This window comes from Artibeus jamaicensis, unplaced genomic scaffold (genome assembly GCF_021234435.1).
Source record: "Artibeus jamaicensis isolate MK-2021 breed Jamaican fruit bat unplaced genomic scaffold, CSHL_Jam_final contig_233, whole genome shotgun sequence".
NCBI classification, from domain to species: domain Eukaryota; kingdom Metazoa; phylum Chordata; class Mammalia; order Chiroptera; family Phyllostomidae; genus Artibeus; species Artibeus jamaicensis.
The window spans coordinates 24,680,806-24,698,755 of record NW_026521486.1 but is presented as its reverse complement, the minus strand read 5'-3'; the positions used below and the strand labels follow the sequence as shown (position 1 = coordinate 24,698,755).

General features: G+C 47.8%; 1 protein-coding gene across 3 annotated transcripts in view; it reads right to left on the bottom strand.

Annotated features, from left to right (window-relative positions):
• Nucleotides 1-4,334: 4,334 nt before the first annotated feature.
• The window catches only part of ETV6 (ETS variant transcription factor 6), a 214,115-nt gene continuing 200,499 nt past the window's right edge, over nucleotides 4,335-17,950 (bottom strand). For all 3 annotated transcript variants that reach the window (XM_037164793.2, XM_037164794.2, XM_037164797.2), the window contains exons 6-8: nucleotides 10,565-10,707; nucleotides 8,569-8,669; nucleotides 4,335-4,853 (exon numbers count right to left, since the gene is read on the bottom strand). In XM_037164793.2, the coding sequence (XP_037020688.1) occupies nucleotides 4,748-4,853; nucleotides 8,569-8,669; nucleotides 10,565-10,707 (350 nt within the window). In that variant the 3' untranslated portion in view covers nucleotides 4,335-4,747. The remainder of the gene's footprint in view (nucleotides 4,854-8,568; nucleotides 8,670-10,564; nucleotides 10,708-17,950) is intronic.

The following is a 17,950-nucleotide window of genomic DNA, read 5'->3' as shown; positions in this document are numbered from 1 at the left end:
TTATTATTTGGTGCTGAGTTCTGACAAGATAGCACCTAGGGCCAACTTCTAGCAGTCAATCCAAGGTCACGGGACCCAGCCTTAAAGGGACAGTTTAAATACAGAAATCATCTGACAACATTCTCTGAGACCATTGATTTCAAACTTCTGCTTTCCACTCCTACATTTGAGTTGATAAAAAAATGCAATTTGCTTCATTTTCCATTCTTCTCTTAGTTCCTACCCACTGCTGACAGCAAATAGAATCCTGGCTGTTTGATGTTGAAATCGTGTCTACTGGAGGGCAGGTGGCTCCAGTGGCCCGTGTTGCCGAGACATTCTCAGCGCCGGGCCAGCTCTGAGCTGTGTTGACAACCATCGGCCATCACGGTCCTGTGTGTAGGTTTGAGTTCAACCCACATTTGTGCCCTCAGCACCTACAGGCTCACATCCACGACTTCAATAGAAGTAAGCAGTCCCTTAAGTCTAGACATTGCCTCAGTCCTCGGTGTGCTGTGATGTCTTTGGCGTGAGCGGCTCAGGGCCCGAGTCTCTGATCGGGGCTCCTCCTGGCTAGTTTCCCCCGTGGCAGCGGCCGAGGCTCAGATCTGAGCAGTTTGCTCCCACCGTCCGGGTGCTGCCCGCTGAAGACGGTCTGCAGGTGGCTCTGGAGGGCAGGCTCCCTGCCAGGGAAAAACCCAGATGGCACTTCACACCACCGCGGAGCAGAGACAGGACTGACCCCGCAGAGCACCTTGCCTGTCTGACTCCACTCCACCTTAGTAAAAACTGAGACTTGGGAGTATTCTTTTTTTAATAAAAAATTTATTGAGATGATGCAATTATAGGCTTTTCTTTAAAAATTATTTGCAACTCACTGGCCCTGAGAAAAGGCATTTTTTTTCTTTTTGTTACATTCATTTGATTCAGTCCCTTATAAACCCCACACCTCATAAACAACAAGAGATTAGAAATTAAAAAAAAAAGAGAGAGAGAAAACAAAGAAATTCTAGATTCGTTCTGGTTTGCAGGTGGTTGCAGTCCCAAAGAGAAATCTTCAAGAATGTTCCCTTGGCGTGTGTGAAAAGTCTGGGAGGCATAGTTGTTTAGTGTTGATGCCGACGGGGCCCAGAGTGTCAAGTTCGTCCTCTGCAGTTTCAGACGGGCAGGGATCGCCATGTCCCCTCCCGCCCCCTGCCCTGGCTTCCTTGTGTCACTCCCTTCATTCCAGGTTTCTGTCCGGAGGAGAAGCGGGCTGAGTGGGAGAAAACTAACTAGCACCGAATGCTCGGGCAAAGAAAACTGCCCTTTGTTCTTGTGTGTGTTTTCCCAGGCCTTTTATCTGCCACTTCCTGGGTGAGAGTGGGTCAGATGGGGGTTCCATCGGGCCACATCCCGAACCTGGCTCTGTCCCCAGCACGCTGTCTGCTCTGAGGGCAAATCCCATTACCTCCCTGAATCTCAGGTTTCCCTTCTGCAAAAGGGAATGTATTTGGGGTTGGAGCCTGGGTAGGGTAGAATTGGGGGTTACTTAGTCATTCAGGTAAATCCTGCTATAGCCTTGACGTTTCAGCTAAATCTATATTCTCAGTGTAAAAAGACAATGAATCAGAGGCTTCCAAAGGTACTGTTCGAAGGAGCAAATCCTTCAGTCCATTAGTCCTCTTTTCCTGTGAGGACCACATCCCTCTCCTGCTGCCCGCCCTGGCCCCCTGCCCCCCAGAGATCTGGAACACAGGTGAGGCTGCCTCAGGCCAGACCAAGTTGCCTTGGGAGATTGTGTTCCTCCCACACAGCGCATCCAGGTGACTGCCACTGCTGTCTTCTGACGGACAGGAGGTAACCTGGCTAACTCAAGGTACAGGGTGAAGACACTAGAGAATTTCAAGATACAGTGCCAGTACCCACTCCGGACACAGCTGGGCAGAGCTCTCCTCCCATGTTCTGCACTTTCCTTTCCCGATTTCTGATCTTGCAAGCCAAGATGCGCATGATGGCAGCAAGGGAAGACCAACTATCTAAGTCATAGATGTGCTTTTAACTGGGACCTGGGTGAAACTGTCATCACCCCTAGGACGCAGTGCTGAGGCGAGGACCGTCATGTGGGATAGACTCCCCAGGTACAACGCCAGTTCTCGGAGGGCAGGATGTTGAGCCCGATTCATTTCTGAACTCCTCAGTGTCTAACAGGTGCTTTTCAAGGTCCACTAAATTCAACCTGAAGTCTCTGGAGTCTGCAGTGGGTGAGTCCTGTGTCCCTGGTGTCAGCACTGCCCAGGTGTTCTCTCAGAGAACAAATGGGAAGGTCTTTTGCTGGTAAGGGAATCAATAGAAAATCATTATTGGTAATACCTGGATGGGAAATCAACCCTATACTAGAGTTAGCACCTTCTATTTCTTCTTTAAGTGGCTAAAGGTGTCATCCTAAGTCTTACATATTCTTCCAGAATATTGCTTTACATACAGAAATCCTTGGGGCAAAAGAAGGCTTCCATCCATGATTCAACCTTAGGATTCTTGGAATGGAAAGAGCCCGAGTCCTCGCGCCTGGGCAAAGGGAACGGAATGAGATGTCCTACTCTTAAGCAAGAGCACCATGCGCTGGTGTCTGATTTCAGTCACCCAAAGGGCCCCAGTAAAAGCCACCCTTTCTCTCCAGCCCTTAAAGTCAATGGCTTTCACAACACACCAGGTATCTGGCTTCATCTCTCCCTTTGAGCTACATCAGTCATCTTAGAGGCCGGAAGGTGTATCAAGGTGTGCTGCTGACCACTCCTGAGACATCTGTGGCATGCTGAGACGCAGCTGCTTCCCACCACCATCCAGCTGGTCTGGACCGAGCCCTTTAAAGGGAGGCTGGGGCCTCACACAGAAGGTCTGTGGCCACACGGCAAGCCTGATATTCTGGAACTGGGAGTGGGGGGACCGTGTGATGGTGGGAGCAAGCTGGCCACCTCCATGTAGCTATGTGTGGTCTGATATGGGGCGGGAACAGAGCCGGACTGAAGAGCCCTGACCAGCTCCTTAATTCCAGTGTCCTTAAACCACAGTCCATCTAGTTGTGCCCAGGCTGGTGTCCTTGTCAGTGGGCTGGTGGAGAGTCAGGCCGGGGGTGCCTGATTCGATGCCAAGATGCCTGAAGGAGAGGCGGGGGCCTGGCAGCTTTTCCTGGGACCCGCTGCCACCCCGGGGGAGCTGTGAGATGCTCACCGACTAAGCGGAGGAGTCAAGGAGGGGGTGCTTTGTAAGGCAGATCTAATCTTTTGAATTAAAAAACACCATACTCCTAATATTGTATTCTGAACCTGTATTGGAAGAGTCAATTTAGATAGCTAGAAAAGAAAAGCAAATCTAAACAGCTCTCTAAAAATGTTATCATCCGAAGTACTAAGGGGTGGCACTTATCTTACTTTCCAAGGTACTGCTGACCTTATTTTGAGGTGAGAAAGAGCCACAAATGGGTCCATTCTGAAACACAGCAATGCAAGGAGGAAAGAAGGAAGTGGAAATGTATCAGTGTATTGTATCTGAGGAATTTCCTTTCTGCCCACACTGGGTAAACACCGGAGGCAACTAACACTGCACACTCCAGGGGCCTCCCCATGCAGATAAGGAAACTTCTACATAGCCTAGGAACTGAAAAAATACTTAACTGAGGGTATGGAACTAACCACATGAAGACCTTTGAGATGGAGAAGTAAGGCCAAGACCCTTCCTGCCTCACTAGGCTCTATCACCTGCAGACTTGTTACTCAGTTTCTGGACCATCAGCCTGTGTGGTCTTTCTGATTTTCCACTCTAGCACTTGCAAGCTGGTCCCAAGGTGACAGGGCCTTCCAAGTAACTTGGACAGCCTGCCACCCTGATTGACGCTCTGGAACCACGGGGCTGCGTGCCTCTCTCGGCCATGTCCAGGGTGGTCTGCCGGACTAACACTCGTCTCCCTGCAGGCCAGCAGCATCTCTGAAGTCTCAGGCCTCCCTCCGACGGGTGGCCACATGCCAGGACGTGCGTTTGATTCATCAGTGCTGGCCCCAAAGCACCCAAAGCCATCGATTCTGTTTAGGTCCCAGTTGCTCCCCAGACTCCTCAAGAGGCTGCACTCTTGGGAGTGGGATGCAGGGAAGGGAAGAGAGCAGGAGAGAGAAAAAGACAGGTCTCCTTTTTGCTTTATCTATTCTGAAAGCATCCTTTTCTCCCTTATTTTTCCCTCCAGCCAAGATCTTACAGCAACAAGAACAGACCTGATCCACGTGCCAGGACAGAGAGGAACCTGAACCTTTTCACAAGTATTCCCTTTCCTGACCAACTGGGTTTGCCACACTTTGTGAGATTTGCAAAAAAAAAGATATATATATATAACAGATATATATTTCCATAGGAAAACAACCTCAGATGTCTCCCCCTAGATGAATGATGAAAAGTCAAACTGCATGGTCTTAAAAACAAAAACAAAAACACCATGAAGCTAACAGGAAGCGGAAGGGTGAGGGTGAGGAATTACAGATCGACAGATTCCGAATGAGTGGGGAACGTGAAACGTGAGTCCCAGGCTCGTGCCCTCGGCCAGAGTTCCAGCGCCGCCTTTGCTGGGTGGTTTGTCTAAGGTGCTCTGGGGTCCCTCCTGGTGTGCCAGAGAAGTGTCACTCCATTCCTGGGTCTCTTCCTTTCTCCTCTCTTCAGCCCGCCTGCTCCACCCCGTCTCCAGCAGTCCTGGTGGGCAGGGCTTCCCTCGGCTGTGGCCCGCTGCGATGGGGGGTTGGCCCCTTCAGCATTCATCTTCTTGGTATATTTGTTCATCCAGCTCCTGGGACTCAAGGTGCTCCAGACGGTCTGTTCGGCCACTCATGATTTCATCCGGGGTTTTCATAAACCTTTGGGAGAAGAAATGGAGGAGTACAGTGATCAGACTTCCCTAAACTTGTCTTCACCCTGAACGTGAAACGAGAAAGTTCAGCGGCCCTGTCACCTCACAGAGCTGGAGAGCTATTAGTGCCCACTAGGAAAAGGTGCCCCTTCCCCTTACTGCCTAAACGATGGCAAAATAACTATAGAAAAGGGCTGGGATGACTGCAAGGCAGCAAGGGTTTGGGGCAGGGGAGTATATTCCCACACTCCGCGCGAGGGAACCCTGGTGTAGCTCGCTTATCTGCTGTTCTTATTTTTAGAGAGTTTCATTTACAAGGACCCATGAGAGCTGCAGATCCATTTCCATCCCGGACTGTGAGTCCAGCGAATGGTATTCAACACTTGAATTTAACTTGATGAATACAGTTAAGCACCAAGTGGAAAATTTTGGTAATTGGGCCAGTGAGTAGTGGTGCTTTGGGAAGTCAGAAGACAGAAAGAAAACCTTTTTCAGTGTTATCATGGATGCTCCCTAGGTGTTAGCAGTGAATCCCCTTTGGTCCCTCTTCCTTTGCAGTGGGGGATGCATACAGCAAGCCGTATCTTCGTGTTCATTGAGTTTGCTCAGAAACAACTCCGGTGACATGTTTCAACCATGATTTCCATGGTTCAGCCGTGATTACCGTGGTGCAGGAAGGCAGCCCGGGCGGGAACATGCCGCTCCTGCTGTGGGGCGGCACGCCACAGCCCGGGCTGCGCAGACACGCCATTTCTATCCCACACACTCTGCCTTGCACCAGGTGAGGTGTCTCAACACCTGTTGTACACTTTCCCTCATCCCTCTGTCTTCAAAAGCCTATGATGACCACTTACCAAGTCAAGAATATGCTCTCTGGCCTTCCCACTGGGTCCTTTGTCATCTCACCATGGAAACTCTTGATTTCCAGTATTTACTATCACAGACCCTCCAGTCCAGCCAGGCCAGTCTTTTTCCTTATATAATCATGGCTCATGACATCCTCCAAACTTCTGGCTCGGCCCATATTCGGAACCCTCTTTACTTCCTCCTACCTGAGCCCTGCTCGTTCTTTCAGCTCCACCTCACCATGAAAGAGCTGCTGGTGGCACCAGTTCTACAAGGAAACCTTTCTTCCCTCAACCCCTGTCCGCCTTGTAGAGCACCCGCAATTTAACACTTCACTTGATTATACCCTGGTTTTATACCAAGAAGCCTTCCCTTTGTGGCAAGTCTGGCTTGCAACACCCATTTTCTCAAAAATGACTAATCTCCCTCACTAATAGCACCATTCTTTCCTTTTCATCTTGTTGAAAATCACTCCTGGAAGCCTATGAACCTTCCACCTTCCACAGCTTTTCTTCTCTGCCCTTCAAGGGCAGAGATTATGGAACTTCTCAAGCAGTACGATCTGCAGTACTTGCAATCTGTCTTCTACATTTTCTGACCTTGCTAGAGCTTCTCCCTCAACATCTGAAGTCACTAGTGATGTCCTCCAGGCCAAGTCCAGGGATATATATTTGGCCCTTTGGACTAACCCTTCGTCTTTTGACTGTTTTTCCATATTAAGCTTCTGGTATTCCATGCTATGCTTGTCAAGAAATATTTACTGAAAGCCTCTATAAGTTATAAAACAGCATTATACAAAATATTATCCTTTACCTCCTAGGAGTGTATGATCTAGTTGTGGGGAGAAGGACTTCACTATTAAAAATGTGAATCATGATGTGGTTTAGGGCCAAGGGAACCTAAGATGATAGAAGAAGAAATCTGTGTGTTTGAGTAGTTGGAGAAGGCCTCATAAAGGCAGTGGACTTGAGACGGACCTACAGCGTGTATATGTTAAAAAAGCAGCATTAAAGCCTATATGTTTCTGGCACAGGGAATCGTATTTGTGTTGTGGGGCAGCTGCTGGTGTATATTATGAATTCGGGAGGCAGGAGAGTAGACCAGCGGTAGGAGGAGAATGTTGAATTAATCTGCATGTGCATACAAAGTCTAGATATCAGTGTCCACTGCTCGGGAAGCAGTAATAATGCTTTTGCCTTTCTTTAATCTTTCAAACCTCAAGGAGTGCTTGTCATTGGTAGACTCCAGCCTGGAACCTGGTGGTAAGAAACCTTGGGACTTGTAGTTCTCAGGTTTCTAGTCCCCGCAACAATGAATGGAGCCAATGGCCAATTCAGCACAGTGACTGAGTCGGATATAGAAAGAGTCAAAGACAACTGTGGTGCCAAGTTCAGTTGCTTAAAATGATGATGATGTGACTGGTGAGACACAAGAACTCCAGGGGCTGGATATTTCTAGTACGTGAATGAAGGTCTGTCTGGAATGTTTCATGTCTGAGACACTAACATAAAATTTAAAAAGCCATGTCCTATAGGAAGGTCTTGGAATTCAGATTTGAAATTTTATGGAGATTTTAGAGGTGGATACGGATTAAAAGTATAACCACTGATTTGAGAATTCAGCTGTGTAATGGGATCAATTCATTCAGGGAAAAAGGACGGAACAGGAAGAACATAGCCGAGAACTAAGCTTGGAAAGGGGGATGAAGGGAAGGCATCGCCGAGCAGAAGGAGGGCTCTTCTCTACTTCACTTCTTTCTGTTTCCATCCCTTCTTAAACGGCCTTTTCCATCTGCCTGCAAGATCTCCAACTGTTTTGACTCCCCCTTCCCAACGCTAGCGCCTAGGTTCTTTGTTCTGTCCACTGAGCTCATCTGCTCACAGTGTCATTTTCTACCTGTATGTAAATAACTCCAAATCCACACCTCTGGCCTCATCTACAAATCTTGTCTGTCCCACCTGCCGAGACCCCTGACTTCAGGTTGTGTGCTGATCCCATTTTCTCCCAACTTTCACTGGTCTCACCATATCAGTTACCAGCCACGAACACCAGTGCGCTACTGCTGACTGGCCCTTCAGATCCCTTCTTCTTCCTCTTCTAATTCTTTCTCCTTTCTGACATTGCACTCGGAATTGCAATCAATGTGGCATAGTTTAAATGGCTGGAACTCATCAGCTGTGAGGAATTCTGGGAAGAGCAATGTCTAGTGCAACAGCTTTCAGGCTTTTCTGACTTCTGATTACAATGCATTGTGACCAACACATTTTACACCATGACTTAACACACACACACACACACACACACACTCTCTCTCTCTCTCTCTCTCCCCCCGAAATTTTCATGAATCAACAGTTCCTCTTAATTTCATGGGATGCAGTCTGGTACTTTCAGTTCTATCCAGTTGCAATTAACTTTGTTCTATTTTATTTAAAAAATAGTTGTGACTGACTCATTAAATCTACTTCATGATTCACTCGTAGGTCACGACAGCAGCCTGACAAACAGCTCACAGCGCTGGAGCCCTGCAAGTGCAGGTTTGATTCCTCGCTCTGCCACTGATAATGTTACTCTGGTCGCTTCCTTCAACTACAATGGCCGTTCATGCCACATAAACACTATTTGATCATTGCATTACTTTAAAGGTGAGTCAGACTGTGTTTACTCGGTTGTGGTTTTATGATAGGACAGACATAAGTGAAAAAAACATTTTTTTTAAAACAAATTCTAACAGACCAGAACCTGGTATCCGATTCGTAGCCACAATGGCTTTGAGAACCAGACAGGCAGGTAGAGATCTGAACAATCTCCCTCCTCCCACTTATTGAAAGAAAACAATATCCTCCCAAAAGAAGGAAAGGAGAAAAAGGAAGTGCTACCTGAACAAAAGCCTTTGTCCCGGCTCCTTCCTGATAATGTTTAGTTTGTAGTAGTGGCGCAGGGCTCTGGACATTTTCTCATAGGTCATGTTTGTTCTGTTCTGTTTGTTCAAAGGAGGAAGAGAGAAAAAAAGCACAAAGACACAATGAAATGAACCTCAGAAAAGGCGCTGGGGGAGCTGTTAAAATAAAAGCCCGTCAGCTGCTCCTGCGGCCCTGCTAGTTTGGGAAAGCTACCTGCTAACCTGCTGCCTCCGGGCCCATTCGTCCCCACCCACCCCTTTGCTTTCATGCAGGCAGCTGCTAAGATTGCTCCTAGTGACCCACCCTCCGTCACAAGTCCTGGAGCTCTAGCTAATAAGGCGTATCCCGCAGTACCCTCCCTTATTTCCTTTCCCAAGACTGGCTCTGCTGTGCCCTGGGAATTCCCTGCAGGCTCCCGCTATCTGTAGGTCATCCTTCACCTTCTGACCCACTGAGCGTGTCTTTTTTCTTTTTTGTTGCAGTGACCTTTCTCAAACTGTGTTTTTGGTTTGTCATCTTAAGGAAGAGTTTTTTTGTTGTTGCTTAAATCCCTGTTGTGGAAGCAAGAATACAGTGGTTCTGAGCCCTGGGGCTAGGCACAATGTAGGCACTGCCCAGGGAGTTTTCTCACACGGAAGTGTCCAGCAGTGGGCCCGGCTACGTTTGGTCATGGCCTGGCCTAGGTCCTCCAAGGTGGCAGCCAGGGCACGGCTCAGTCACGTAGCCCCCATGTCCCCTCTCATTTGGCTGGGCCTGGTGTAGTGACACCACCATACTTTGCTGGCTTTGTACCACAGCCACCAGTCTGTGGTCGGGTCTGGATCTTGGTTACTGTTTTTTTGTGTGTGTTTTTTTTAAAGTAGGAATACAGACTTATTTATTCAGATTTTTGGGGGGGTGGGGGAGGGTAGCTCTTGGTTCTATTTATTTTATTTTGTTGTGGAAGAACACTTAACATGAGATCTACCCTCTGAACCAATTTTTAGTGCACCATACATTAGCATTTACTACAGGTACAATGTGGTAGGAGCAGCTCTCAGAACTTATTCATTGTGCTTAAAGGAAACTTTATGGCCATTGACTAGTAACTCCTCATTTTCCCCTTCCCTCAACCCCTGGCACCCTCTGAGTCAGTGAATTTATTTATTTTAGATACTTCTTGTAAGTGGAATCAGACACTGTTTTTCTGTTACCTGCTTATTACACTTAGTATACTGTCCTCAAGGCTCAGCCAGGTGGTTGTATACTGAAGATGTTCCTTCTTTTTTAAGGCCAAATAATATTCTATTGCATGAACAGGCCTCAGCTGCTTTATCCTATCATTCATGGATGGACATTTTACCCACCATTTTACCATGGATGGCTGTTTTACCCACTTTTTTATATTTACACACTTGAACAGTTTTCCTAACTCGAACAGACTTTATCTTTTACATTCCAGTCCTTCTTCTCAGTGTGGAAAATTATGGGGCAATCCTATTTCTCGCATCTGCGTTCAAAGGGGGATGTTTTACAGCTGTGGTGTAAGTATTTTCCATGTAGAAATGGGCTTTTGGGAACATGGGAGTTTCTAACTGAGCAGAACAGAAGGCTCACTTCCCAAAGCTCCTCATGAGTCAGGGAGCCCCGCAGCACTTCGCTGTTACCGTTCTTAATGACGGCTGGGTAACAGGGCCAGGTCAAGGTCAAGGGAATGGGAGTGAGGGTTTTTCAGACCTCAGCCCTAACAGACCAGGCAGGATATGCTGAGTTAACTGGCACTTAGCCTAAGTAACAAAAGGAAAGGGGCATCTTTAATTATCTCCTTCCCTTTGCAACTGTCTAATTGTTTGCCTTGTTTGCCCAGTAAGGAAGAAACTAAATAATTACGGGCAGGCTTAGGAAGCAGAAGACAGACAATTATCCTCCAACCCTGGAATAAAGGCTTTATTTTGGCACTGGTTTACAGAACATGTATCTGGTGCCCTTTTACCTTATGGTTTCCCCACAGTCGAGCCAGGCCATTGGGATCCACTATCCGGAATATTTTGGATTCTTTGTCCTCCCATCGGATGAAGTTTTCGTACCGGCTGTCAGAAAGCAATTGATAGACGTAATCCCAGAGCAGTCTACAGTCTACAGAGGAAAAGGGCAAGAAAACACTATTCAAAAATGTTTCTTGTTGAGGCTAAGGACAAGAATCAGAAAACCGTCAAGGAAGGAACTGCTTTCGCCTCGTTTGGATGGACCGCCTCACTTCCTGGCCTGACAGGGAGGCGGGCTCTGTCCAGAGGCACGCGGCGTCGTGTCGGAGAGGGTGCCCTTCGTCCTGGGCAGGCCTCAGAGACCCTCCGGGCCAAGTGCCTCCTTCCACAGATGGGATCACAGTTACCCGGAGAGAGGAAGCGACTTGTCCATGGTCATGACCAATGACTTGAATCTGAGCGGAGCCCACAGAAGGGAGGTGGGGAAGGGGGGAGAGAGAGAGAGAGAGAATCAACCAGCTTTAACTGCAAATGTCTTGGCCATGAAAGTGGGCCGGCAGGGTGACAAGGCGGAGTCCCAGTGTCCCAGAGAGCACAGGTGGCATAAGCGGTGGTGCTAAGATTACACTGGTGTCAGAGGGAGATACTGATGGATAAAGACGAGACAACTGGGGTCAGCTAAAAAATGGTAGAAAAAGAAGCATGATGCATGAAAAGCTGTGGGAAAAGAACTACGTGACTTGGTGACTGTGACCACGGGAACTGTGACTAGCACGTTTTTATTTTTTTAAAGAATATGGCTGTTCTGACTACAGCATACTTTGGAGGCCTTTAAAACCATTTTACTATAATGAAAGCAGAGTGGAAGGAAACCCAGAGCAAAATATCCCCTTTCTCCACTTGCATGGCAACAACTGACACTCGAATATTAGGTTAGGCAACGAATACTCACTAAGTGAGTTAGTGCGGGCCAGGCCCAGCGCCGGGCCTCACCTTTAGCTGTGGCTCGGCGAACAGACATACTGCGTGCCACCCCCTTGTCCTAGTGCTTTTTGAGTTTGTGCTACAGTGGCATGTGGTTCACCCTCTAGCAGAGCCTTGGCAGGTGGGTGGGGATGGATGGGCACTTTCTGGGTCTAGTTGATGCTGGGCTGGCCTGCAGGTGAGGAAAAATGATTCTGGGAGCTTTGCTAGGCACTAGCCAGAATGACTGGCACTAAATAATTAATTACAGGATGCCTTGTATGCGCTCGGCACTTTAAATTCATCATTTCTGATCCTCTCACCTTCCCCCCCCCCGCCCCCGACCTCTGGCCCCCGAGGCCCTGGGACTTGAACTCCGGGGCTCCAGTACTACAGTGTGCTGACTTGCTCGGTTGGGTGAGGCCTGGGGGACCTGCGAGGCCCGGGAGGGAGTGTCTGAGTGAGACTCGGTGCCATGGAGCCAGCACATTCACCTGCAGGGGAAGTAACACACCCTTCCCTGGTGTATTTTAACAAGAGCAATTGAGTCAGTGCACCCTGGACGAGTCTCTCGACTCCCCCCAGGTACGCTTTCCTCATTTCCGCAAAGGGACTAACAACACTCACTTTACAGGACCACTGGGTGAGCGGCGATGCGAGTGAAGGCAGAGCAGCGAGGACAACGACGGTATTTTGGGTGCTGTTGGCAGGCACTGTGCCCCACACACTGCAAGCGTGGCCGCGGGTGGCCAGCCCGGCACCCGAGCAGGCAGCTGCTGCTGCCGTTCCTGTTTTACGGACAAGGGGGCTGGAGCTCCGAGGGTTTCCTCACTGACGCAGCAGGCACAGCTCGTGCGAGAGGCACGCGGAGTCGCAGGCCCTAAGGCCTGCGTGTCCCTAAGGCCGCAGGAGCTGTGCCACGCTTCCCATGGAGACTTCTAGCCTCAGAGAAGCTGGGGAGCAGGTATGCAGTTGTAAATTGTAGGACTTTTCCAGAGCAAGGTCTAATGCTGTTTGGTGTGCCCTTTATGAAATCCAGCCTTTTCTCTGAACAGAAGGAACTGGTATAAAATACAGCATTTTCCAGGAATCTCAGTCTTTCTAGGAACTACCGTGAAACTTAAAATGACCATAAATCTTTAGTATCTCTTACTGTATCTTCCCCTGACACCCCCCACTGATTACTTGCATCTAAAAATTAATGTCATGTGTGATTGACTGTGTTTCGGAAACAGCCAAGTGATGCTAAAACAATGACGCGGCTGCTGGAGTCCAAACCCCATTCTAGCAGAGGACCACCGGCCACTTCTAGCACCGCCCCCGCCTGCCCTTGCCTTCCTGCTGCCAGAGGGTGGGCTGAGGTGGGGGAGGGGCAGGGGGCCAAATCTGAGCATCCTCAAGTGCCTTGAGAAGTCAGGGTCACGCTACTGCAGACAGAATAGTCTAGCTCCGGTGCCTCAGCAAAGCAGCAACCCAGGCAAAGTGTCGGGCCCCCTCTCCCACCCCCGCTGTGTCCACCTTACAGCATTTTTACTGCAGACGGAAAGCAGAGAACGGAGCTGTGGTTTGCTTGTCCAGTTTTGGTCCTGCTATCAAAGGGCAGATACATTTTGGTTTCCCACCACCTCCTCTAACTGAAAAACACCTGACAAAACCAAGTATTATCTCATTAAATGCTGGTAAACAGGAGAAACATGGTGTGTGTGTGTGTGTGTGTGTGTGTGTGTGTGGAGGGGGAGGGGCGGGTTGGCGTTGTGTATAACTCTGCTGTTTCCTGCAGGGCTACAGTCATTTTTACTACAAAGAGGCTTGATGACACCTTTGTGTTCACCTACATTGGGAATGAGATTCTCACAGGGGGGTTCCACTGGCGGCCCCACGCAGCTCAGGATGGCTGTGAATGCAGCCCAACAAAAAGTCGTGAATTTACTTAAAACGTTATTTTGTGTGTGTGTGATTACATGTCTCAATGTATTTAATGTGTGGCTCAAGACAACTCTTCTTCCAGTGTGGTGTAGCGAGGCCAAAAGGTTGGACGCCCCTGCTAGAGTGTTCATATGAACAAAACTTAATAATGAAAAGCGATCTGGCTGTCTTCTGTGGTTTGATAGAGTCACTCTGCCCTTATGACGGTGAGCGGTGTAATGGCACCTGAGTGGCTGGTTCTCCCCTCATCCCTACGTGCACAAGGGCTTCCACTTCATTGTTTCTGTTGCTTCTCTTTTACTGCCTTGGTAGCACGTACTTCTCACAAAACAGTCAAATGTGACCATGTCCTCACTGAAGGGCTTACCCAGCACGGGGTGCGGGGCCACCATGCTGGTTTCTCATCAAACTGGGGTGTTTCCACAAACCATTTACTACAGAAAGATGTAGAAGGTTATCTGCTCTTTGGTTGGTAAATGAAGGGTAGGCTTACCAGAGAACAGACTTTACCTGTGAGATTCAAAAACATTTGTAGCTTGCAAACTTTTCCCTTTCATAAATGTGAAAATAACCCAAACAGGCTGCCATTTAATCATTTTAAATGGCATTTAATCCAGCAAAGCCAACTTTAGCTGCATAATAAAAATATGTGGCCATTTAAGACATACTGAATTACTCAGTCACTAGTGGAGGCAGTGACAGGACTTTTGTGGCAAAAAGCAGTTGTTTCAAGCTCAGAGTAGAAGTGGCTTTTATAACACTATTGATTTTGTTTCTTTAGTTAAAAATTATACCAGATGATAAAAACTGCCTGACCACACAAGTTTTTCTTCTTTTTGTACAATTGAGGTTCAAGCCATATGAGTTATTTTTGTTTTTAAGATTTCAATGAAATAAAAGGCAGATCCTTCTTACTCCCCTAGATGCTTTGGAGACTGCTTTGCAGTTCTGTCGAAATCCATGTCTGCACAGATACAACCCTCTTTTTCTTTACAAAATTCAGGTATAACAGACATGGAGCACTGCAGCATTAGCTTCGGGTGTACAACATCACATAACAATTGGCCATTTTTATCTATAGGGAAATGATCACCACCATAATTCTAGTTATCATCTGTCATAGACAAATATATATATTTTTTCTTGTGATGGGAACTTTTCAGATTCACTCTCTTGGCAACTTTCAAATATATACTACAATACTACCGAGCCCAGTAATCGCACTGTCCACTGCATCCGCATGGTCTATTTATTTCATAACTGGACGTTGGTACCTTTGACCGCCTGCACTCATTTTGCCTGTCTCCAAATGCCTCCCCTCTGGTAACCATCATTATGTTCTTGGGAGATACAACATTCTTTGATAGTATGTACTAAAACTCAGCAAGCTCTACAAACAAAGGTTCATACCACTATAAAACACCTGAACATACATGTAAACAATTTTATAACAGAAAGAATTCATCCATTCATTTTAAGGGCGCTTCTCCTCAACTAACGGGCCTTCTATGTCAAGGGGTGGATGTTTTAAAACAGAACGTGTGTTATTTGGATGGTCTCTTCCATGAAAGGAAGTTCATGAAAGGCTTCAGCTTGAGCACAGTGTCGTCACGAAGAGCCACTTTCCAACTGCAGAAAGAGAGAGCTCTTCCTGCTGCACGAGGTGCCCTGGGTGTCTGCAGCTAACAGACATGGTAGGAAAAAATCCCTGCCTGTGGTGAGGAAGAAATATTTTCACTCCCACGCTTGTCTCTTACCAGAAACTCATTGTATAAGTCTATTGAGCAGACTGTAAAAAAATGGGCAACTCACACATAACCAACATCGTTTCCAATGGAAAAAAAACCACGCTAGACAAAACTGATGTTTATAAAATCTGAGTGGGAAGTCGAGTTATTGACAAAGGGAATGTTTAATGATGGTGGTTAATTTAAATTTCGGCAAAGCTTCTAAGAGAGTAATTTTACGTAGTTTTTATTGCCCAACTGGAATTTTAAATGAAGGCCTAGAAACTCGGGAAACCAGGGTTCTTTGGGTATGACCTCCACCAAGAATGAGAAGAGGCTGACTGTCCCTGTTTAATTTCTTTACATTGATGAAAAATAAATAAATTTATTTCAGATGTAGCAACAAAACAGATAACATGCAAAAAGTATTGTTGCTCTGCATTATATAAAAGTAACCACAGTGTATGTAAACTCTTGTTCCCCCGGGGATATTTGGCAATATTTGGAGACGATTTGGGTTGTCACGACTGGGGCGGAGACTGCTGCTGGCCTCTAGTGGGTGGAGGCCAGAGGTGCTGCTAAGTGTCTCCTAATGCACAGGACAACCCCACACATCAAAGAATTATTTGGCTCTCATATCAAGAGTAGCAAACTTGAGAAATCCTGCTTATAGAAACACAGAGTTTACAATGTGCAAGGGGCGGTCGGTCTGCAGCTGTTTCCCCGCCTCCTCTACTCTAGACATGCCATTACCTAGAAGCAGAAACTTCTGAATCCAGCGCAGCCAACCCTGTGCTGATACGCCGAGGTGTGTTTGCAAAGGATAATGGCTCGTGCTTTGCTGTGGCTTAGGAAAACAGAAACCGTGTGTGCGCAGTGGCGAGCCGTGGGAGGGAGGAGCTGAGGAAAAGAAGACGTCTATGCTTCCTGGCTTCATGGGGCAGAGGGACTGCAGCTGCAAACGGGGCTGGACCTTTACACCTCTGGTTGCCGAAGGTGTGGAGCACGGCTGGGAAGTGCTGGAATCTGCAACTCAGGCCTCACAGCTCAGCCTGAGCCACAGCTGGAACACAGCACCTCTCCATCCCCGCGCGGGTTTGGGGCAGCCTGGGGATTCCTATCAGGGGTTGAGGGGAGGGAGGATGCTTGCTGTCTTGCAGAAATGTGCACCCTTGAACAAAGTAAAATTTCCAGTCTCTTCAAGCCTCTTCTATTATTTTCCATGCAGCCATTGTTGCGATTGTCCTGAAACTTCCTTGTCTTTCAGGGCACTTTGATTTCTCAGTAATAGTTCACGGTGAAAATAAAGTGCAGTGACTCAGCCTGTGTGTGAAAGGGCAGAGCCACTGGGGACAGTGTTGTTGAAGGACTCTCCCCTCCACCCCATGGCGCTCACCTCTCCTCCAAACAGTAGGCAAAGCCCAGAGGAGGCAGGAGGGAGTGTAGGACTTAATCTCCAAGGAAGTAAGGAAACCAGGGCGCCTTGAAGGGTACGCTTTGCAGGCCAGCATCACTTGAAACAAATGCCCCAGACAGAGGTCAATGCCCTGAGCCAGCTCTGGCGGGCAGTGGTCCTGGCTGTTCCTCCTGCCCTCTGCTTTCCACGGCTCTGGAGTAGAGCAAAGACAAATGGAGCACAGGAAGGACACTAGTATTTAGTAATTCACCTACTTGTGCTGTATTTTTCTATTATCTCCTTAGTACTCAAAAAGGACCCAGAAATGGGTATTCATCTTCTCCTTTTCATGGAAAAGGCAACTAGGCCTCAGGTACATGAAGCACGTTTCCTTGGGAGACCAGGACTGACATTTAACCCTGCTGACTCCAGAACCCACACGGCTCAGAGGCCCACCTGCTGCCTTACACTCCTGGCTGGCTGTGCATTAGGACCTGGGCCGGGAGCCCTAGGGGGTCCTGGGACGCAGGCATCTGCTGAGGGGTCATCTGCCTGAGATGGTGTGTATGTGTGTGTGTGGCAGGGAGATGTGGTTCTTTCAGCTGCTACTAAAATTCTGAGCCCCTCTGGCTCATGGAGACTTCCCACGGGCCTGTCCTTTCTCTCCTCCAAGCACATTTATACATGTAAGGGTGTGTGCAAAGGCATACACACGCCTGCACACCCCATACCTTACCGCAAAGGCCTGTCACCACTTTCATGCTAATCCCTTCAGGTTTCCTTTAATCATACCTTTTTCCCCCTTCAAGGTGGTTCCTGAGGCTCATTTGTAAAACAAAAGTCCAAGAGCCTCATTGGAAACAATTTCACCAGCACTTGCTGCTGTGGGAGGAAGCCAGAGGGAAGAGTGTGGTGTGGCTTTCTGGTCCCTGAAAACCCTGAGGATGCGCCTTCAGCTGCTTACCCTGCGGCCTCTGGCTTCTTTTCCTTCATCTGATTTAAGATTAGAGGCTTCCAGGACTGCCTTTCTGTGCATATGAAACTCATCCAGTTAATGCACCCAAATCAAGAAAGTACACTGTCCTAGTTTAGTGACAAATAAGAAAGGAGACTTGATGTCTCCACGATTAGAATTTTGTTTCTGTTAAAAATGTAGCCGTGCCGGGTGGTTCAGTCAGTTGGAGCATCGTCCTGTGCACCAGAGGACTGTGGGTTTGATCCCTGGTCAGGGTATGGACCTAGGTGTCAATGTTTCTCTGTCTCTAAAATCAATAAATACATCCTGTGGTGAGGATTAAATTTGTTTTTTTTTTTTAAAGGAAGCTTGAGATATGGTTAACGTATTTTTTACAAGGACCTGAAAGGCTGCCATGAAGTGTGTT